This window comes from Tetrao urogallus (assembly GCF_951394365.1).
Source record: "Tetrao urogallus genome assembly, chromosome: 8".
In the NCBI taxonomy this organism is placed as follows: Eukaryota; Metazoa; Chordata; class Aves; order Galliformes; family Phasianidae; genus Tetrao; species Tetrao urogallus.
The window spans coordinates 14,960,581-14,981,427 of NC_136821.1; the positions used below are offsets into that span (position 1 = coordinate 14,960,581).

At 63.6% G+C, this 20,847-nt stretch overlaps 3 protein-coding genes across 3 annotated transcripts; 1 reads left to right on the forward strand and 2 right to left on the reverse strand.

Annotated features, from left to right (window-relative positions):
- Window positions 1-1,139: 1,139 nt before the first annotated feature.
- LOC306949458 (tubulin alpha-4A chain-like) lies at window positions 1,140-2,865 on the reverse strand (the record flags this gene model as incomplete). Its single annotated transcript, XM_079539354.1, has 3 exons — window positions 1,140-2,183; window positions 2,378-2,526; window positions 2,685-2,865. 3 exons carry the CDS (start codon window positions 2,863-2,865, stop codon window positions 1,212-1,214), a joined length of 1,302 nt encoding a protein of 433 aa, XP_079395480.1. The 3' UTR covers window positions 1,140-1,211.
- Window positions 2,866-7,688: 4,823 nt separating this feature from the next.
- On the forward strand, window positions 7,689-10,973 carry DNAJB2 (DnaJ heat shock protein family (Hsp40) member B2; the record flags this gene model as incomplete). Its single annotated transcript, XM_079538910.1, has 9 exons — window positions 7,689-7,753; window positions 8,383-8,492; window positions 8,573-8,626; window positions 8,764-8,880; window positions 8,974-9,063; window positions 9,181-9,286; window positions 9,387-9,457; window positions 9,698-9,919; window positions 10,837-10,973. 9 exons carry the CDS (start codon window positions 7,689-7,691, stop codon window positions 10,845-10,847), a joined length of 846 nt encoding a protein of 281 aa, XP_079395036.1. The 3' UTR covers window positions 10,848-10,973.
- Window positions 10,974-11,955: 982 nt separating this feature from the next.
- PTPRN (protein tyrosine phosphatase receptor type N) lies at window positions 11,956-20,457 on the reverse strand (the record flags this gene model as incomplete). Its single annotated transcript, XM_079538823.1, has 23 exons — window positions 11,956-12,027; window positions 12,115-12,188; window positions 12,263-12,327; window positions 12,410-12,463; window positions 12,886-13,052; window positions 13,198-13,317; window positions 13,487-13,564; window positions 13,713-13,786; window positions 13,890-14,037; window positions 14,112-14,321; window positions 14,410-14,622; window positions 16,167-16,231; window positions 16,448-16,527; window positions 16,605-16,691; window positions 16,776-17,050; window positions 17,138-17,205; window positions 17,286-17,402; window positions 17,519-17,831; window positions 17,924-18,122; window positions 18,201-18,306; window positions 18,508-18,621; window positions 18,761-18,811; window positions 20,367-20,457. The coding sequence occupies 23 exons, from the start codon at window positions 20,455-20,457 to the stop codon at window positions 11,956-11,958; spliced, it is 2,841 nt and encodes a 946-aa protein (XP_079394949.1).
- Window positions 20,458-20,847: the final 390 nt, after the last annotated feature.

Consider the following 20,847-nt stretch of genomic DNA (forward strand, 5'->3'; position numbering starts at 1 on the left):
GTCCTTCCTTGCCCAGTGCTCAGATCTCAGGAGCTGTTGGAAGTAGTGCCTAGCATGAGGGACAGCAATTTCACCCTGAGCAGCTGGCATGGTTCAGTCCTGTGCAGAGGACGCTGGTCACAGACACGAGAACAGTGCCAGGAGCTGCTCTGCGCAGTGAGGCTGTGTCTGGCCGTGCTCCAGCACTCGGTGCAGCCCACTGCTGGCTCAAACTTTCCCCTCCAACGGACACACGGGTGCATGCTGGGAGGAGGAGGGCAGCAGAGGACAGTCCCTGCGGGTCAGTGTAGCTGGAGCATTAGTGTTAAGCAGGGAAAATTAATCTCTGGTCCCCGCATGCTGGATAATGGGTAACACAAATCTCCTGTTTGCAGCTGGAGGAAGGAGCTGATGCTCAGACCCGTGAATGCTGGGCAGCACGGGGCCAGCCCAGGGCAGGCAGTTCTTGCTATGTGCCCCCCAGGATGGAAGTGAGTGGGAATGTGATGGAGCCCCAGTGCTGGCATGAGCACTTCCCCACCTAGAAGACAGCATCAGGCTTTGAGACCAGGAATAAACCACCCCCTCCTTAGCAGGGAAGAAGGGAGCTGTTCCATTGGGATGTGCCCATGGCATCCCTAGAAGCTACCATGGGAAAGATACAAAATGGTACCAAAGCCACTGGGGATCATTTGAAGTCCACTGACATCAGCTCCAGCATGAGAAAAAGCAATGGACAGGCTGTTCCTACTTCCTTCATTTTTTCCTTTTGAGTTCAGCCTACTGGGATGCCTTCCCAAATCCCTGCTCACACAAAACAAAAACTCACTGAAAAGATGGAAAACTACTGCAGGCTTCCCCAAGGGAAACCATTCCTCTCTTCTGCCAGACCCTTTGGTTTCAGGTCCTGAGCCTGGTGCTTCTCCCATCACATCATAAGAATTCCTCCTGATTCCTTGGGCTGGGGATGTGCCCAGAGTGTGGTGTGCATCCCGTCCTCAGCCACAAGTGCGGGGCTTTTAGCTGCAGGGGCAGCAGGAGCAGAGCACGCAGGGAGGAAGCATAGCAGCAGCAGCAGCAGCACTGAAGCATGCACCACACACCTGACCTGGCAAGAAACCAGCACAGCTGGGGGGTCACTGGGAGACACAGAGGTTCTCAAATGATTTATTGCAAAGGGTTTCCGCAGGTGACACGGGAAAAGCAGCAAGGTCCTCTGCCAGGCGACCGCTCTACTCCTCGCCCTCCTCTTCATCCTCGTAGGAGTCCAGGCCCACCTCCTCGTAATCCTTCTCCAGGGCGGCCATGTCCTCCCGCGCCTCGGAGAACTCCCCCTCCTCCATGCCCTCGCCCACGTACCAGTGCACGAAGGCGCGCTTGGCGTACATCAGGTCGAACTTGTGGTCCAGGCGCGCCCAGGCCTCGGCGATGGCCGTGGTGTTGCTCAGCATGCAGACGGCGCGCTGCACCTTGGCCAGGTCTCCCCCCGGCACCACCGTGGGCGGCTGGTAGTTGATGCCCACCTTGAAACCGGTTGGGCACCAGTCCACAAACTGGATGCTGCGCTTGGTCTTGATGGTGGCGATGGCGGCGTTGACGTCCTTGGGCACCACGTCCCCGCGGTACAGCAGGCAGCACGCCATGTACTTGCCGTGCCGAGGGTCGCACTTCACCATCTGGTTGGCTGGCTCGAAGCACGAGTTGGTGATCTCAGCCACCGACAGCTGCTCATGATAAGCCCTCTCGGCTGAAACAACCGGGGCGTAGGTAGCCAGGGGGAAGTGGATGCGAGGGTAGGGCACCAGGTTGGTCTGGAACTCAGTGAGGTCGACATTGAGTGCTCCATCGAACCTCAGAGAGGCAGTGATGGAGGAGACGACCTGACTGATGAGGCGGTTGAGGTTGGTGTAAGTTGGGCGCTCGATGTCCAGGTTCCTGCGGCAGATGTCATAGATGGCCTCGTTGTCCACCATGAAGGCACAGTCCGAGTGCTCCAAGGTGCTATGTGTGGTGAGGATGGAGTTGTAGGGCTCCACCACGGCAGTGGAGACCTGTGGTGCTGGGTAGATGGAGAACTCAAGCTTGGACTTCTTGCCATAGTCAACGGAGAGTCGTTCCATCAGCAGGGAGGTGAATCCTGAGCCAGTGCCACCTCCAAAACTGCGGAACACAAGGAAGCCTTGGAGGCCAGTGCACTGGTCAGCCTGCAGAGAGAGAGAGAGGTACATGAGAGTCCTCTGCACTTTGACATTCGCTGGAGGAAAGTTTTAGAGCTTTCCTGAAGCAGCTGCAGACACCTCCCTGTGCACAGCAGGCTCTTTTCTTGTCTCCCCCCACCCATGCACCATGACGCAGCTCAGTGCAGAGGCACACATCATCCCCCATTGTGGTTACCCACCAGCTTCCGGATCCTGTCCAGCACTTGGTCGATGATCTCCTTGCCGATGGTGTAGTGCCCACGGGCATAGTTGTTGGCAGCATCCTCCTTTCCAGTGATCATCTGCTCAGGGTGGAAGAGCTGCCTGTAGACCCCTCCTCGAATCTCATCTAGGAGAGATGAGCACAATGTCAGCCATGACTGGCCATGGGGAGAGGTTGTAGGAGGCCCTGGGTTATTCTGCAATTAGAGTGAGTGCGCAGAATGTGCCTGCAATCAGCACAGCCATGCTGCACCCTGTGCCTCACATCCCAAGCTCTGCACTCACCGATCACAGTGGGCTCCAGGTCCACAAAGATGGCCCGTGGGACGTGCTTCCCAGCACCAGTCTCGCAGAAGAAGGTGGTGAAGGAGTCGTCCCCTCCACCGATGGTCTTGTCACTGGGCATCTGCCCGTCGGGCTGGATGCCGTGCTCCAGGCAGTACAGCTCCCAGCAGGTGTTGCCCATCTGGACGCCGGCCTGGCCGACGTGGACAGAGATGCACTCGCGCTGGGGAGGGGGAAGCAGGATCAGAGTTTGGTGGGGGCCACAGGTGTAGCACATTCCCTGCTTTGCCACAGCCAACAACCCTGGGAGCACCCAGGGAGCATCTCCTTCATTTCACGAACACACACAGTTGGAAGGCTGAGCCCCACAGCAGCTGGCATGGCCCCTGCCCATCTGCTACTTTCAGAGCAGGGCTGTGATGGCAGAGCAGTGCCCATGCCCTGGGAGCTGTGGTTGTGATGGCACTGAGAACAAGAGCCTGAGTGGGTACTAGTTTGCAGCACTGAATGGTTGCCATGCTCGGAGGCTCCACTTCCCTAAATTAGCTCTGGAGTGGGAGGCATTCATTGCACGCTGCAGCTGAACCAAAAGCTGATGATGCAAGAGAGTCCCCCAGCAACGGGCTGAGATCCGTCCTGCAGCCTCCCTCCCTCCAGGTGAGACACCCCACAGCTGCAGCCTTTCTGACAAGCACCAAAATAACTCTGCCTTGGTCCTGCTGTTGCCAAGACTGGGATGTGTCATCGGGCAGAGCATCCAAACCCAACCGGATTTCCAGCGCTCTGTGCCCCGCTGTGAGTCAGCGGGCAGGAAGGCGGTGGGGCCATTTTGTGCGCTGGGTGCAGCACCGATAGCCACAAGAAGGGAGCACCCAGGGTGCTTTCAGCGCCACTCACAGGCAGAGGGGACAGGGATAGAGAAACAAGCCTTTGGCAGCCTTAGAGAGACGGACTTCTGGCTCTCACCATCCTTCCCGAAGCTGAGGTGCAAGGAGCGAAGTGACACTCTCTCGTCGTTGTCTTCCCTCCCCTCCCCCCCCCACCCCCAGCAGCTCCATCAGCTTTCGTAACACGAAAGACAGCGGTGAGTCCTAGGAAACTCCGTAGCCGAAGCACGCAGCCAGCACCTCTGCTGCTGTCAGCGCCTCGGGACGGCCACGAGAAGTACGATGCTTCTGCGGGCGCTGTGGCCGTAAAAGGGTGCAGAAGGAGGAGCAGGGACGAGTTCAGCCTTAACGCAGCCCTCCCCGCGCCGATGCCCCCCTGCTTAGGTCAGAGCGAACACAGAAGCCTGGGAAAGGCTGCAGTCCGGCATGGACAGGGAGCACACGGCGTGCAGGACCCCGGCTGCACGGACACCGCGGTAGCCGCACCCGCCCCGGGAGGCCCCTCCCGTGTTGTCCGAGGGCCCGGAGGGAGGGTCCGCCGGGCACTCACCATGCTGCCGCTGTCGCACACCTCCTCTGCCCGAACCGCCGTAGCTCCGCTCGGCCGGCCCGGCCCCGCTGCTGCCTTATACCGGGGGAGGCACCCCCGCTCCGGGGCGGGAGGCCCCGCCTATTTAATTTGCATAAATTTGCATAGACCAGCATATATTTTGCGTGCGTTTGTTCAGATGAAATTTTGCCTCGAAGGGGGCTCATTGGCTCTTTGCTGTGACTTCACCGATGCTTGGTCCATCCTAAAACACCCTGCGGCACCCACTGTGATGTGGAGCCAGCCCTGCCTCTGCCCCAGCCTCTGACCTAATGAGTTTTCATTGAAAGGTGCTGTCATCCCTCAGCTTGCTCTGAAAGCTGAACATAAATGACCTTCTCACAATGGCCCCTCTTTGTCCCTAAGTCACCTGGCCAGTGTCACCTTCATTAAAGGCAGTGGTGCTGCTGTGAAGGCTGTGCCAGAGCCTATCAGCATACCCAGAGCTGAGTTGCCTGGGCTAAATGAGCAAGGTGGGGCTCACCGAGCCAGTGGGAAAAGCTGCTGGTTCTACAGTGCAGCACATCCCCAGGTTGGGTGTGCTGCTGGACCACAGGGTGCCGTGGTGGCTGTATGACTCCAGAAATGCCTACATGTCCCGTGCTATAAATGTCGTTTGGGTGACCTCAGAGATCTGCAGATAGCACAGCCTGTGCTGATGCACACAGTCCGTGAGTGGGAGGCAGGCTGGGAGCACTGAGGCATCAAAAATTGAGCCCAGTAAGCTAACTTGTGTGAAACAGAGCGGTGGGGTCCACTTTCCCCATGAAAATCTTTGCAGAGGTGCTGGCTGAAATACCTCCCAGATGCCAAGGGGTTGGTGCTAGGTGTCTCCTGTCTCCGTGCTGCCTTGTGCCAATCAATTCTGGGCATTTATAGCACGAGCAGTCTGCAGTGCAGGTTGGAGCACTAGCGACAGAGACAGGCAGCGAGCAGTGCCCCCGACTTTGCAGGATTTGTACAACAAGCTGCTGGCACCTTGGGGTGTGAAAGGATGTGCAGCTTCCCCAGGAGGCTCCTGTGTCTGTTTGTATACCATTCTGCTGTACAGCTGCAGTGAAAAAACGAACTGTTGATGGAAGGAAGAGTACAACAGGTTGGAGATAGCACAGATGACAGAGCCCTGTGTACTGTGGGGATGCAAGGAGCAAAATGCTGCTCTGCCTGCTCCCCACCCTCCTCCTGTAGCAGTATCCTGGCGCCGGCTCTGCCCCGGCTCCGTGGGCTCTCTGCGCTGGAACCGAGCTGAAGACGTGTAATTGCTGGTTCAGATGAAATGAAGAGAATTGTGAAATGCCTGCTGCGTGCGGAACAATGAGGGTAATTCCAGACCTCGCTGCAGCCCTAAGCCCTGACTCACGGGGCAGGGAGGCGCTCCCAGGGACGAAGCTGTGCTCATCCGCGACGTGCCGGGCTACCAGGGGCGAGTCGGGACCGGCCCTCGGTGAGCAGCCGCCCTGGCTCAGAGGCCGGACGGGTGTCACCTCCCTTCTTCATTCACACCCTGTGAAAAGCGGCTGCACACCCACAGCAGTGAACAGACCGCTTCTGGCTGATGGCGATGACTTCACGTCGGAGCTCTGGGGTGAGGCAGGTGCCACCAGGCAGTCGGCAGATGAGCTGCGCCCGTACTCCTGGTACTGGTGGCACTGAATTCTGGGCAGCTGACGCTAGAGCTCCTGGGGGGGCTCTGGAGGGGCTTTGGGCCCAGCGGCTGATTGCCCGTCCCCAGACCTGCAGGCCTTCCTGTGTCACAAGTGGTCGGGGGTTGCAACAGCGCTGCGGTCAGTTCTGATGCAATGCTGAGGAGTGTGCCGGCGTGGGGCAGCAGCCGTGGGGCAAGAGTCAGAGCCGACTTCCCCTCCCCAGTAGCGCAGCCCTGCACGTTCATCTACTCCCCCGATTTTGGGGAGAACCAGAGTCCTCGATGACTCGGCAGATGTGTGCGAGGGCGATGTGCGCGTGGAGGGGGATTTGCAGAGACGTAAGGGGGCTGTGCGTAGTGCCAGCAGCCTGTCGGACGGAGGAACCAGCCTGGAGTCACGGGGCACTGCTGCAGCATTGTTAAAGGCGGAAAGGCGGTGCTGGCGGCTGGCCAAGCGCCGGTGGATTTCAGAGAGAAAAGTTACCGAGGAGGGAGATGCAGAGATGCCCGTCACCCACCGGGGTACCGGGGCCCCGGACTCCTAAGGCACGTGGACTCAGCGACTTACGGGGCCGCCCCTTCCTCCACATTCCCGAATGAGCTTGTACCGATTTGTTGCTACAAAATGCCCTTTTCGTCGGGCGATTCTAAAACATCCCCTCTCGTTAACAGTCCCGTCCGGCCCCCGCTGCTGAGTCTGCGCGGGGCAGGGACCGGCCCGGCGTCGGGCACCGCTCTGCAGAGGCCGCGGTGCGCCGCAGCACGGATTGACGCGGACCTCCCGAGGCGCGGGGCGGCCGGGTTGACAACACCCGTCACCGTGCAGAGGGCTTCTCTGCCCCGTCCCGCGGCTCCCCCTGGTGCCCGCGGCAGCGCGGCGCACGGGCCGTCCCCCGGCCGCAGGAGGAGCGGCACCCGGCGCCCGCGTCCCCCCCCCCCCTCCCCCTGCGGGGACAGCAAAGCGCTGAGTCACCCCAGCTGTCCCCGCTGCCGTCGCCGCTCCGCATCGCGGCCTTTCCAGCAGGGCCGGGCAGCGCAGCTGACTGGGCGCGGAGCCACGGGCCGGCCCTCCGCGCACCGCGCACCGCAGCTCGGCCCCGGCCCCGCTGCGCTCGCCGCCACCCGGCCCCGACACGGCCCGGCTCGTGACGTCACATCGTAGCGGCGCCGCGATTGGCCGCGGCCGGCGCTCGTCACCCCGCGGAACCCGCCTCCAGGCCCCGCGGCGGCCCGGGCTGGGGGACGCGGCTCGCCGGCCCGGTGCGGGCGGGGTGCGCTCGGCTGCGGCTGCGGCTGCCAGGTGGGCGCGGGGCGCGTCGGGCAGACCGGGGCGTGCGGGGCGATCGCGGGGCCGGGCCCTTTCCGCGAAGCGGCGTCCCGCCGCGTCCCCTCCCGGCGGCCCGGTCCCGGCGGCGGGGGGAGCCGCGGAAACTTCCAGCAGCCGCGCGGGCGCCGGAGCGCCGTGTCGACGTCCCGGCGCGGGGCAGGGCGAGTCGCGGCCTCCGGTGCCGTCACCGGATGCGGCCCGGGCCGCGGGTCGGGGCCGCGGTGCGTGACGGCAGCGCCGGCCCCGAGCCGCTAATCCGCTAAGGCCGAGCGGGCGCTAAGCGCCTTATCGCGGGCCGCGGCACTCGCGGGGCGGCTGCGGCTCGGGAGGGCTGCGCTGCGGGACGGGCGGCACCCGGCGGGGCACGGCCGAGCACAGAGGTAACGCGGAGCGCCCGCGGAGCCGGCAGCGGGATGCTGCCCACCGGTCTGCGGGTGCCGGGGAGGTCTGAGCGGCCGCGGGGGGAGTGATGGGCTCAGCGCGGCGCTGCTTCGCACCCCGTGCCGCCTGACACCGCCATTCCTCCCCCAGCGACCCCGCGGGACGGCCGCGCGTCATGGTGGACTACTACGAAGCGCTGGGTGTGAGCCGCAACGCCACCGCCGACGACATCAAGAAGGCGTAAGTCGGTGCCCGCCGGCCGTGCCTCGGAGGGCGCGGGGGTGGCCGAGGATGGAGAGCGGAACTGGCTTAGGGAGCTGCGCCACGACCCGGAGCCCTGACCCGGGTCAAGCAGGGAGCGGGAGGGAAGCGGCTGTGCGGCCGTGTGGCTGCGCGCTGGGCGGTGGCACGGCGCGCAGAGCCCGGGCGTGACCCCAACACAGCCGTGGCTGGGTGCCAGGTGTCCTGTGGCCAGCACAGCCCGGCACGGCCCCGGGATCTGTTAGACTCTGGTGGCGGGAGCGCTGCCCGGGCGAGTGCGCGCCATGAATCTACTTGTCCTGCCCCGAGGGGGGAGCAGGGCTGCGGTGCATCTAAGGGAGGGTCTGTAAGCAGGCGGGCAGGAGTAGAAATAAGCTGCAGAGGCAGGGAAAGGAAGTCTTTTGCCCATTTGGTGGCCAGAGCTGCCAGACTTCATGTGAGGTGCTGCTATGCGTGTGGGCATTGGTGCTGTGGCAGTGCTGGCTGGCTTGTATTTCGGGACTGGGAGAAGTGAGCTCAGAGCTGCTGCCGCCATGGCCGGAGCTGTGAGTGCTCAGCGAGGCTTGGCTGGACGCCGTGTGCCCATCATTGAGTGTCCCTCTGCGCAGGTACAGGAAGGCAGCACTGAAATGGCACCCGGACAAAAACCCGGACAACAAGGAATACGCCGAGCAGAAGTTCAAGGAAATCGCTGAGGCCTATGAAGTGCTGTCAGACAGTAAGAGGCCACGGTGCTGTGTCACGGGCACCCCCCACCCTTAGGGCAGCTGACCCTGACACCCTCTCTTCTTCTTCCAGAGCAGAAGCGCGATGTCTACGACCGCTATGGCAAAGAGGGCCTCATGGGGGCAGGTGAGTGGGCAGACCAGGGCTATGGGGTGAAGGGTCAGTGCGGCTCTGGGTACAGCCTTGTATGGAGACCCAGCTGTGGAGCTGCACACACTGGAGCTCCTGCCCCCTCTCAACCCAGTGTCTCTTTCCTCCAGCAGGGCCAGGGGGCTCCAGAGCCGATGCTGGGGCTCCTGAATTCACCTTCACCTTCCGCAGCGCTCACGATGTTTTCCGGGACTTCTTTGGCGGACGAGATCCCTTTGCTGAATTCTTTGGTGCGTGTGGTGTGGGAGGGGACCAGGGGCCAGTTATGGGGCATCATTAGCCTACCCTGGGGTTGATGCTGATGGGGGCTGCCTGCTTTCCAGATGAGATGCTGCCCTTCTCTGAGCTGCGGGGAGCTGGCCCCCGGCACCATGGAGGGGGACACTTCTTCTCCACCTTCCCTGGATCCTCAGGTAGGGAATACGGAGTGCCTGAGCTTAGCATCCATGGCCCGATGGGCTCATCCCTGCCACCCTCCCATCCCACATGCCCGTGCCTCCCAGGTGCTCCTTTATTGTTCCCTCCTCCAGATTTCTTCACCTCATCCTTCAGCTCGGGGGCTGATGCAGGGCTGGGATTCCGTTCCGTCTCCACCTCCACCACCTTTGTTAATGGTCGACGTATCACCACAAAGCGGTGAGGACCTCCTCATCAGCATGGGCTGCTTCTGCCACAGAGCCTGGCTGTAGGCTAACCGTCTGCCTGTCTTTCTGCCCACCCATCTGTTTGCCTACAGGATTATTGAGAATGGGCGGGAGCGGGTGGAAGTGGAGGAGGATGGGGAGCTGAAGTCGATCCACATCGATGGTGAGAAGCGGTGCCACCAAGCCTTGCCACCTTCAGCACCCTCTCCTTTGGAAACCTCCTTGGTGGGAGCCCTGTGGGCTACCTTAGGGCTTGGACACCTGGGGCCCTGTGCAAGCTTTGTGGAACAGACACATAGACTCAGCTGGGCACCCAGCTCTGCACTATGCTGCACTGAGCAGAAGGGGGCACCGAGGCTGGGGGGACTGGGATTCCTTGCCATTAACTTCACTCTCCCTGCAGGTGTCCCTGATGACATGGCGCTGGGGCTGGAGTTGAGCCGGCGGGAGCAGCAAGCCTTCCCCAGCCCACGCCCCCCCTCGTCCCCACCACCTACCCCACAGCGGCCTCCGAGCTCCTCGCCCATCTGCCTCTACACAGACAGCGAGGATGAGGATGAGGACTTGCAGCTGGCCATGGCCTACAGCCTCTCTGAGATGGAGGCCGCGGGGCACCACCAAGCAGGTGGGCACGGCCCCAGCACCCACCCGGCTCCAGGGGGCAGCCCTGGCCCCTGTGCCACCAGTGCAGCCCACGGGCCTCGGGAGGGGCCAGAGCGGGAGCCCCCCAGGGCTGGCAGCCCCACAACACCAGGGCGTAAACCTGCCTCTAAGGTGAAGCAGTGGCACTGCCACCTGCTGTGAACGTGGGGTTAAGGGGCTGTGCCCCCCCGGGAAAGGGCCCTCTGTAGGGCATTGCGAAGAGAATGATGTGCCAGGGCTGCAGCGAGGACCCATGATGCGGTGGCTGCCCATGGCTTGGCTGTCTCCCGCAGCAATGGAAGGGGGGTCAGTCCTGCCTCCCTGCTCCTCCAAAGGTGAAGGGTGGCTGGGGGGAGCCCTGGTGCTGGGGGAGGGGGAGGCGGCCAAGATTAGCCTGGTTGCTGAAAGAAAGGCCCTTGGTGGGGCTCTGTAGGATGGGCAGCTCTGTGCCCAGGATTTGTGGAATGTGGGCAGGGGAGTTCCCCTCTCTCTGCCTTCTCTGCATCCACGCAGAGGTTTTGGCCTCTCAGACTTGGAGGGTGTGGGGTGCTCCTTCTTGCAAGGAGAGGTGCGCGGACATTGCTTGGTGCCTTGTGTCTAGTGGATGCCTTTGCTCCTGCCTTAACCTTCTCCATCCCTCCTGCTGCAGAACCTTGCCTGCTCTCTCCCACTCCTTGCACACCCCACAGGAGTACTTGCCTTGGCTAGGGGCACGATCCCTCTTGTTTCCCTTAGCTGTCACCCTCTTCCCGTGCAGAAGATGGGTGTAGCTCTGCTGTACAGTGCCTTGGCTTTCCTCCCAGGACCTTCCTCTTCCCTCCATCCCAGCTGGCTGCCACGCTCTCCCAGCACCAGGTTTCACCAGTCATGTTGTGTCCCCCCCTCCGCTTGTCTCCCCAGGTGTGTTCTGAGGCTGCTGCGCCCAGGGACCGTGCACGCCTGCTCGCCCATGGAGGCACAGAGGACTCCGCTTTGTCCCTGCACGGCCACCCCCTGCCACCTCCTTCCCTTAGCACCCTGCAGCTCCATGGGATATAGTGGGGGTGGGGGGAAAAGTGGGGGGGATGGTTAGTGCGTGTGACCAAGCAAGACCCATAGGATTAGAAAGGTGGACCCTGAGCATGCCCCATGCACCACATGCTGGGTGCTGGGGAGGAGGTGGTGAGAGGGGGCTGGAGCAGGGATTGCTGTAGCTTAGTCCGAGCTGGCTGCTGGGGGGGTACAGATCTTGCTCCCCTGAGGTGAGGTTCAGGGGCACAGGGGACTGTGGCAGGCAGTGAGGAGCAGTCAGCCAGGGCAAAGGTAATGGTGCCTGCTTCTGCCTCCATCCCCTCACCTGCAGCCCCCCCAAACCCCATCTGCCTACAGCAGTCAATAAACCTGTTTGCAGGAGCTGCAGCATGTGGTGTGTCTCTGGGATTGGGGCAGCCCCAAAAAGAGGTGCAGGATCCCCCTGCCTGGGGTCAGGCCTGGGCTCTGCTGTGCTCCTGCTTCCCCCAAGGCTCCACGGGATGCTGCCACCACCACGTCTCCCTTCCCCTGGACACAGAGAGAGGCCAAGCCCAGCTGCAGCTGCACAAACATGACACAAGAACTTTATTCACATCAAGATACAAAATTATATTTCTCTAGAAATTTCTCTTCTGCTTGAGTGACAAGGTGGGGGTGACACAGAGGAGACAGGGCAGGGCCACGACCCGTGCCCACTCCTATCCCCTCTTGGGCACAGGGACAGGGGTGGGAGAGCAGCCAGGGGATCCCCACGGCCACTCTCCCAGCATCACTGCCCTTCCCCTCCGCCGCAGGGGACAGGAGCCCGCTCTTCACTGCAGCAGCAGGAGCAAAGGGGCTGCATGCCACGGGGCATGTAGAGGGCTGAGCCCTGCAGCCCAAGGAGAGGGGTGGGAAAAAAAACAGAGCCAGCAGCACAGACAGCATTTACAGGGCCAGGAGCGCGCTCGAAGCCAGAGGGCAGGGGGCGGCAGGGAAACGAGAGGGAAGGGCGGGGGATCCTCAACATCACTGCGGCAGAGCCTTCAGGATGGCGTTCACCTCCTCAGCCACGGCGGTCAGAGCGAACTCAAACTGGTCCTGGGGGGGCGGAACGAGGTGAGGTTGGAGCAGCCCCTGCTCGGGGTGGGGGCAGCAGGGCCTGCGGCACGGCGGGGCTAGGGATACCTTAGTCTGCACCATTCCGGGCCGCTGGTCGCGGATGTGCTCCAGCGTCGCAGCGATGTCGATCTCCTTCACACCTAGGGCGGGGACACGAGGAAGCTGAGGGCCGAGCCCACCGCCGCATTCCCAGCGCGCGTGGTGCACGCCGTACCTTTGGCCATGCGGTTCAGGACCATGTCGACGAGGATGTAGGTCCCGGTCCTGCCTGCGCCGTCACTGGAAGACGCGGAGAAGTGTCGGGGGTGCCGGCCCGGCCCTCGCCTCACAGCCCCCAGCCACGTTCCCCCCGCTGCGGTACCTGCAGTGCACAATGATAGGGCAGGAGCGGCCCCGGTAGCACTTGTTCACCTTCCTGCAAGGACAAAGAGGCACCGGGTCAGCGCCTGCTTGGGTCGGGCTGCGCTGGGAGGGGGCACCGGGGTCCGGTGCGGGGCTCCTGCCGCCTCCCAGCGTGGGCCGAGAGCGGGAGTCCCCGGGGGAGCGGCGCTGGCGGGGATGGCTGCGGTCCGGCCCCGGCTGGGCTCCCGGCACGCTCCGTGCGGCAGGCACGGCTGCCAACGATCACTTTTGTGACTATGCAACTGGAGCCAGATTACTAGCTGCAAATCACAAAAATGACGCCGGCAGCTGCGAGACAGGGACAGAGACAGAGCGCAGGAGCGGGGCGGATAGGAGTCCCGCCAGCAGGGCCACCGCCGGCTCCCACCCCCCAAGTCGAGCCGTGCCCGGCCCCGCTCAGAGCCCGCTGTGCCCCCTCCCGACGCTGGCACCCACCTGCGGAAGTCGAGGAGGGGCCGGGTGGTGGCGGGGATGCCCTCGGCCGGCCAGCTGAGGAAGTGGAACTGCGTCAGGGTGCGGGTCTCCTGAGACTGCACGTTCTTTAGGTAGAAGCTGCGCACCAGGAAGTCCTCGCACCAGATGTGCTCCGACACCAGGTTCACCTGCCCGGAGAAGGGTCGGCCCGCGGTGTCAGCACCGAGCAGCGGACCCTGCGCGGCTCCGCTCCACACGCTGAAGCGGGGCGATGCTCGCGGTGCCCCCGGCACAGGGACTGCAGGGTGCTCCCTGCTGCCAGCCCGCACTCGCCTCGTAGATGTGATACAGCGAGGAGCCTTCGTCTGGCCAGTAGCGGTCGCACTGCTTGACGCTGTCCTCAGCCAGCGGGCTCAGCATGACGATGACGGTGCAGCCGTGCTCCCACACCATCTGCACGCCAAACACCACTGCTGTCACTGCTGGGTGACAGCCCAGGTGCGGTGGCCGAGCTGCCGTGACCCATCTGGACCACAGCGAGTGTCACCGGGATGCAGGAGCTCCAGGGCTGCACAGGGCATGTCCCTGTCACCAGATGCTGGCACAGCTGGGTGACACTCACCTGCCAGAAGTCAGCGATGGTGTGGGACAATGGCCCCTGCGTGGCGATGTAAGCCGGCATCCGTGGGTCATGCTCGATCTGGAGGGGGAAAGGGGTGTCACGCTGCATGTCAGTGGGCCGGGAGGTGTGTGACAGCAGGAGGAATAGGGGATGCCCTAGGGGCAGTGAAGCTGAAAGTGAGCTCCTGCTGCCCCTGGAGCCAGAGGGGACCCCAGCTATCACTCACGATCGGGCTGGCATTGATGAAGTCGCTGCGGGATGGGTTGCTCTCGGCTTTCAGCTTGATCCTCACGTGATCATCTGGGGAAGAGGAGCACAGGGGAGGCAGTGAGCACTGGGGGCAGCACTCCATATAGCACCTCCAACATCCCTGTGCCCCGCACCACAGTCCTGGGATGCTCACAGGGCACGTAGTCTGGGTTGCGATTCTTCTTCAGATTGGCTTCACTTTGGGCGACAGAGCAGATGCTGGGCTCAGCCTGGTAGGCACAGAGCGCCTGCCACTCCTTGGCCAGCCGGTCCCTGTTGCGGAGGTGGTCCTCCATGTATGCCTGGAATGCAGAGAGAGGGGTCAGCCTGGCACTGGGAGGAGCCTTGGGGGCCACAGCCCACCAGGGGGGCTCACCAAGATCATGTGCCCAGTGGAGATGTCCATGTTGGACTGGACAGGCTCCTCACACCAGGATGGCGTGCTGCTGTGTGAGCTGGGACTGGGCTGCGGGGCATCGCTGAACTGCGACGAGACACTGCTCACTCGCGACGTCTCTGCTGCTGCTGCAGGGGCCTCAGCACGGCCAAAGAGTGACTTGGTGGCCATGTGCTGACGGCACAGCTCCTGGGGACAGCAAGCAGAGCCCCAGTACTCGGCCACAGGGCCCCACCTGTACCTGCAGCCATGCGGATGCAGCATCCCACATCCCTACCTGGTACTCCAAGGTGGTATCAGCGGCCCCCTCGGGCCCCAGGGCAGCCAGGCGCTCCTTCTCCCGCTGCTTGGCGTGCTGCCGGAGGCAGAAGGCTGCAGCAGCTGCGATGGAGACACCAGCCACGCAGGCCAGAGCGATGAAGGTGAGCAGCACTGAGTGGAAGCCGTCCCCAAAGTGAGAGGGGCGTGGGTACACAGCCGCCTCGTTCCGCTGCAGGCAGAACCAAGCAAGGGTTAGAGTGAGGCATCTGCACAGGGAGGGGTGCAGGGAAAGAACCCATCCCACACTGCTTTTGAAGATGTGGGGGCTAAAGCACAGGGAGGATGCTTGGAGCTGTGCCGCTCCTCAGCTCATTGGGAGCAGAGCTGGTGTCCGTGCGAGGGGCACTTGTGCCTGCACTTAGCACAGCTCACAGCCCTGCCCTCTGGGATGCAGGAAGTGCACAGCTTGGAGAAGCCCAAGCAGCAGCCACCTGCTGCTCCCAGTACCAGGGACTGCCTCCCAGCCCTGCTAGGCTGCAGGGCAGGTGGGGGCCCTCAGAGCCTCGGCTCAGTGAGCTCCTGCCTGACCCAACCCAAGAACTTGAACCCCAGATCCTCCTCAGCCTTTCAGCCCCCATGCTGGGACAGGAGGGTGCTGAGCCCTCACTGGATGAGACCGAGATCCCCAAGGCCAAGCCTGCCAGGGTCCTTCCCCAGAGCCAGGGGTGGGAAGGATGCTAGGGCAGCCCCACCACCAAATACTCTGCACCCAATGAGATGCTAAAGCCCTACATTACCTCACTGCCTCGGCTTCCCATTGGCCATGGGCCTGATGAGGTTACCAAGGGGATGCTGCATCATCATTATCATCATCATCATCATTGCCTACGCTGCCTGGGGATGTCCCTGCCGTCTGTCCCCATTGCTGGGGCAGTGCCAGGCCCAGCCCTTGCTGTCCCCTGTCCTGGGGGTGTTCAGCACAAGGAGCTCACCCCTCAGTGCAAACAACTCCCTTTGGGGGGTCCTGCTCATTAGAGAAGCACTCATTAGGGCTGCAGATCCCCTCCCTCCTGGCTCCTGCCACTTGTCACATCAAAAGGCACTGCCATCGTGACACTGTGCATGGGGCTGATGGAGTTGCCTTAGTGGCCTTCCCCCTTCCGGTGTCCCCAGGGCAAGAGGGGGGGAATAGGGACCCTGGCCCAGGGGTTTGCTGTGCCATTCCCCAGCTGTTAACATAGGCTCCGTTCCTATCCCTGTCCCCCATGGGATGGCTCCCGTGGCCCACAGGAGCAGGGGAGGGAGGCTCTCTCCCAGCAGATGGCTGCTGCTCCATCCCTGCCTCCAGCTGCCACACTGCTCCCTGCAGGGATGATGGCATTTTCCCTGTCTGGTCCCCAGGGTACTTAGCACAGGGCTGGCGTGCACAGGCCATGAATAGAGACTGAAGGGAAGTGAGGCTGGGCATGAGCCAAGTCCTGGATGCAGGGGGACATCCTCCCAAAATGCCTTCAGACCCCATGGGCTTGTGTTTTACTAAGAGCTAAGTGCCCCAAACCTACAGGTAGCATCATGCTGCGGGGTGTGAACAGAATGCTCCCAACATAAAGCCTCATGTGCCATTCCCCAGCTGTTAACATAGGCTCCGTTCCTATCCCTGTTCTCAGAGCCTCATGTGGGGCCATCAGTGGCCCCAGCAGCACGTGCAGATCCCACAGCTCCCAGTTCCCTGCAGCCCCATCCCAGCCTTAAATCCCCATGCTATGGTCTTACCTCTCCCACTCCCGTCTGCACAATCTTCAGGCCCAGCTCAGCCTCCAGCTCTGCTTTCATTTGCTCTGCAGACAAGGACAGACAGTCAGTGGGGTGCTTTCCCTTGGCCAAGGAAACTCCAGGAGTCCAAGCACACCCCACCGTGCCCCAGGTCCCCAGCTCAGCCAGCAGCACAGGGATGTATGGTAGGAGCCCTCTCTTGCTGACACCCACTCCCCCTCTCAGTCCCTGAAGAAGAGGGGAAAACAGGTGTGTAGGAGGATCCCAACCTGAGCACTCACCAGCCCGGCTGGCCACATCTGCCAGCGAGAGGTTCTGGGCGTTGTGCCGCACGCGGAAGGTGAGCGCAGGCCCCACGACACTGGGGGGGACACAGGGTGAGAGCAGGGCACAGAGCCCATCCTATCCCATCCCCAGGCAGCACCGTGTTGCCCTCACCTGATGTTGATGAAGCTGGTGGTGGAGAGATGTACGCGCTTGGCCAGGAGCTCCAGCAGCCGCACGCCAGCAGCCAGCCCCAGCGGCCTGCAGGAACAAGGTGGGGTGAGGTGGGCACGTAGCTCCAGTGCTGGGGATCAGGTCTGTGCAGTGCCCTGGCCCCACTCTCACTTCTGGTCCGTGATGATGTAGCCATACTCATCGGGTGGCCGTGTGCCCCGCTGCACCCCACCGCTGTCCTTCACTTCTGTGTAGCTCTTCTTCTCCACCGCCATCATCTTGTCCCCTCCATGCCCCATCTGTGGCTGGGCTTGGGGGGCTGGCGAGGTGGCTGCCCGGCCCCCCAGCCCCTGTGCTGGGGCACTGCTGGCTGTGACCCTGGGAGGTGGCACTGTGGAGGAGGGCGGCACTGGTTCTTCTCCATGCTGCATGTCCCCCTCTGACACCTATAGATGGGAGACAGGGAGGTTCTGGGATCCCCGATGAGTCCCCCCAGGGAGGCTACACTCCCTTCCCACACACACACAGCCCACCTGTGGCCCAGCAGCTCCCTGCTGAGCACTGAGTCGCTTTGCTGTGGGTGCTTCAGGGCTGGCAGCACCTGGGAAAGAGAAGGATGGGGATTCCAAAGGAAGGCAAGCACCCCACACCCAGCACTGTGGGACCCTGCATCCTGCTCACTGGAGCTCTGCAGCAGCTGCAGAAGGGCAGAGAGACTGCTGAGCTGCTGGGGACTGAGCTCGGGCAGCCCCAGCCCGTAGCTAGCCAGCAGGGAGGCCAGTCTCTTCAAGGAGGCATCTGCAAGGGAATGTGGCATTTGGTGAGAGCTCTGCACCCAGGTGGGGCTGTGGGTTGGGGATTTCGGGGATGGACGGCAAATGAGATGGAGAGCCCCAAGCTCAGGGAATGCGTACCTGTCTGTGCAGGGGATGGCCGGGCAGCCACGGCTGCTGCCTGATCCTGCTGCCCCACATCCCTGTAGTCACCTGGGAGGCGCGCACTGTGCAAGGGTCTGGTGCTGGCCGGGTCCATGCGAGCAGCTTTTTCCCTGGGCAATGCAAGCAGGCCCAGATCCTGGAAGAGGTGCCCACCTTCTGCCCCTGGCTGCCCGCTGTAGGAGGGCATGGGGCCAGCCCCATACAGGCCGCGGACCAGCAGCGAGGCAGCATCGGGGCCCTGCCTGGCCGCACTGCCTGGGAGCTGGTGTGTGGTATCCTGGTAGCCAAACTGCAACCAAACCACAGCCTCAGATCAGCACCCACTGTACATCCCAGCACAGGGAGAAGAGGTTGTGAGAGGATCCTCGCCCTCCCACGTACCTTGTGGTAGGAGTAGGGATGCAGCAGAGCCTCCTCGTAGCCCAGCTGGGGTGGTGGGGGCAGCAGCAGGTGCTCCAGGTAGCGCTGAGCCAGGCCTGAGGGCAGCAGATGTGGGGGCTGCCCTGGGTGCTGGGCTGCAGGCAGGCTGGGGGCCATAGGCAGTGGGGTGCGCCGGGGGGAGCTGCGTGCAGACAGGGACCTTGGGACAAGCAGTGAGGGATGGCACCCGGGCACAGCTTTCCAGCCCTGCTGTGCCCCCCACTCCACCCTGCCCTACCTGTCCCTGGGTGAGGACTCCAGTGAGGATGGTGGGTGGAGCCGGGGGATGCGCTCCATCTCCTGTGAGATTACGTACTGCGTGATGCCATCCTGCCATGAGAGCCCTGTGGTGGAGGGGGGGCCATGAGATGTTGGGGGTGGGGAGCTACCCTTTGCTTGAGGTCATCCCTGTTCCTCCCAGAGCCAGATGAGTCCCTCCTCACCCCAGCGCAGTTCCCAACCAGTGGGATCTCAAATATCCCTGCTACCCGTGGTGCCTCTGTGTGATGCTGCCCAGCCCATGGTTATTCCTCCCCAGCCCTCACCTTGTGCCATGAGGTGCCGCAGGACATCCTGTAAGCGCTGCAGCACGGGGGAGGTGACCTGAAAGTGAGGCCTGTCCTGCACCGAGCCCACCTGGCACTGCCCGAACAGCCCATCTGCAAGAGAGGGGGGCGGTAGGGAGGAGTAATGAACACAGCTGGGGTGGAACAGCCCCACCTGCATCCTTCCCTCCTGCTCGCCATAAGGCACCACCTCAGATAGAGCAGGACCAGGAGCTCTTCTGTAGGCACTCACCCTGCACACACACCTCCTGCGGGGAGCACAGCCTCCGGTCAAACAGGCAGCCTGAGGCAGACAGACAGACAGACAGACCCAGCACAGTCAGCAAGGGGGGCTGAATGGGGTTTGCTCATCACTGGTAAGGCAGCCACCTGGTTGGGGACTCTACTCTGCATGGAAGTGCCAGGGGGTGCAGTGTGGTGGCTGTGGGGGAGCCCAGGGCAGGGCCTCAGTGCAGCCTTCCTTATCCCCAAAGCTGAGCAGTGGGCCTTGAGCACAGCCTGTTCCTGGCTCTGGAAAGGGGGAGTCTGGAGCTTTGCGGGGTGCTGGCAGTGGGGAAGGGAAAGCCAGGGGGACAGCGAGCTGCAGGATCGTCTCTCACCCTCCCACATGTGACACTACCAGATGAGGGCACGGCCCTGCACCTTGCAACATGGGGGGACCCGCTTTCACAGCACGGGGGGCCCCAAGGCGCACACGCAGCAGTGTGATGAGGTCCCCACCCCTTTTGGGGGGCAGCATCCCCCTTCCTCCCCCCCCACATCTCGGTCCAAGACCGTCAGCAGCGAGACGGCAGCAAGCGATGACTCAGCCCCGGATGGCGAGGAAGGAACGAGAAAACAACCGGGGGGGAGGGGAGGGAGGGGCCCGCTGAGCCCGCGCCGGGGCAAGTGGGGAGGGGTCCCCAGAACGCGGGTACCCGCGGGCTGCCCCCCGCCAGCTCCCCAGGGTGGGTGCGGAAGGAGGCGCGGGGCGTAGGGAAGCGCGGGTGGCGCTGGGGGGCTCCGGGCCGCGGGCGCCGGGACCGGGCGGCGGGCCTGGCGCTGTCCGTGGTGCTAAAGAGACGGAGCCGCGTCCCGCCGGGCAGTCCCACTCCGCACCGGAGAGGAAGCCTGGGCCGGGCAGGGCTCGGCCGCAACCGCTCCCGGGGATGGCAGGACTGCGCGGCGCGGCCCCGGGGAGCGGGTGACGGTATTCCCCTCCTCAGCTGGGTGACTGCAGGGATCCGCTGCCCGGGAGCGGATGGACGGAGCGGCACCTGCCCACCGGCAGTGAGTCAGCGGCCGCCAGGCCCGTGCGGGGGGGCTGCAGCCCTGCTGCCGGTAAGGGCCCCCGGTACCCCCAGAGCTCCGGGAATGGAGATGCGGGCAGAGCTGGAGCGTTCAGAGAGCATACCGGCTCGCTCCGGGTCCCGGGCCGCACCTGCCGGCGGAGGGCAGCTAAAGGGTACCGGGGTCCCGCAGGAAGCCACCGCGCGGTGACGCTGCCCCGGTCCCCATTCTCGCGGCTGTACCTCGGAGCAGGGCCCCGCAGCACCCGCCAGGCTAGGTGTCCGGAAGAGCATTGCCCTGCTCCCGTTCAGTCCTGCCAGGCGCTGCAACTCCGCAGCTAGCGGAAAGCCCAGGGGCATCCCCTTCACCAGCCAGCAGCCCAGGCGGAGGCGCCCCAGGGGCGGGTGACGCACGACGCCGCTCTCCCGTTACCGGGGCCGGACCCGCCGCGTCGTGACGGCACCATAGCACTCATCTCCCGCCCTACGGCATCCCGCCGCCCCACCCGATAGCCTCGGGAACGCCGGCCGGGCGGTGCCGCCGCCCCTCCCGGAGCCCCACTCTCTCACCGTGCGCGGCGGTGGCCCCTCCGACTCGCAGCAGCCCGCGGCCGGCCACGAGGAGGAGGCAGAGAAGAGCCCGGAGCAGCCGCCGCCCCATGCTCCGCTCACGGCCGCACCATGGCGCACCCACCGGCCGCGCCCCCGCTGCCGCCAACCCGCGCCCCGCCGCGCGCCCCGCCCACCGCCGCCGCCCCTCCAATGGCGCCCGCCCCGCCGCCGCCGCGCCACACCCCCCTCGCACAGCAGCCAATCGGAGGCCGCGACTTATTTCTCTTCCCCCCCCCCCCACCGTTTTATGCTGACGCCCCCCTCCGGTAGAGCGAGGCCAATGACGCCGCGTTCCGGGGAGAGACGGCAGAGCAGGGCGCCAATCACGACCTCCCTCGAGACAAACCCCGCCCCTAGGGGGTGTGTCATCGCGCAAGCATGCAGCCGCCAATCAACGGCCGTCTCTTGCCCGCCCTGCAGCCCTACTGGCTCCTGCCTG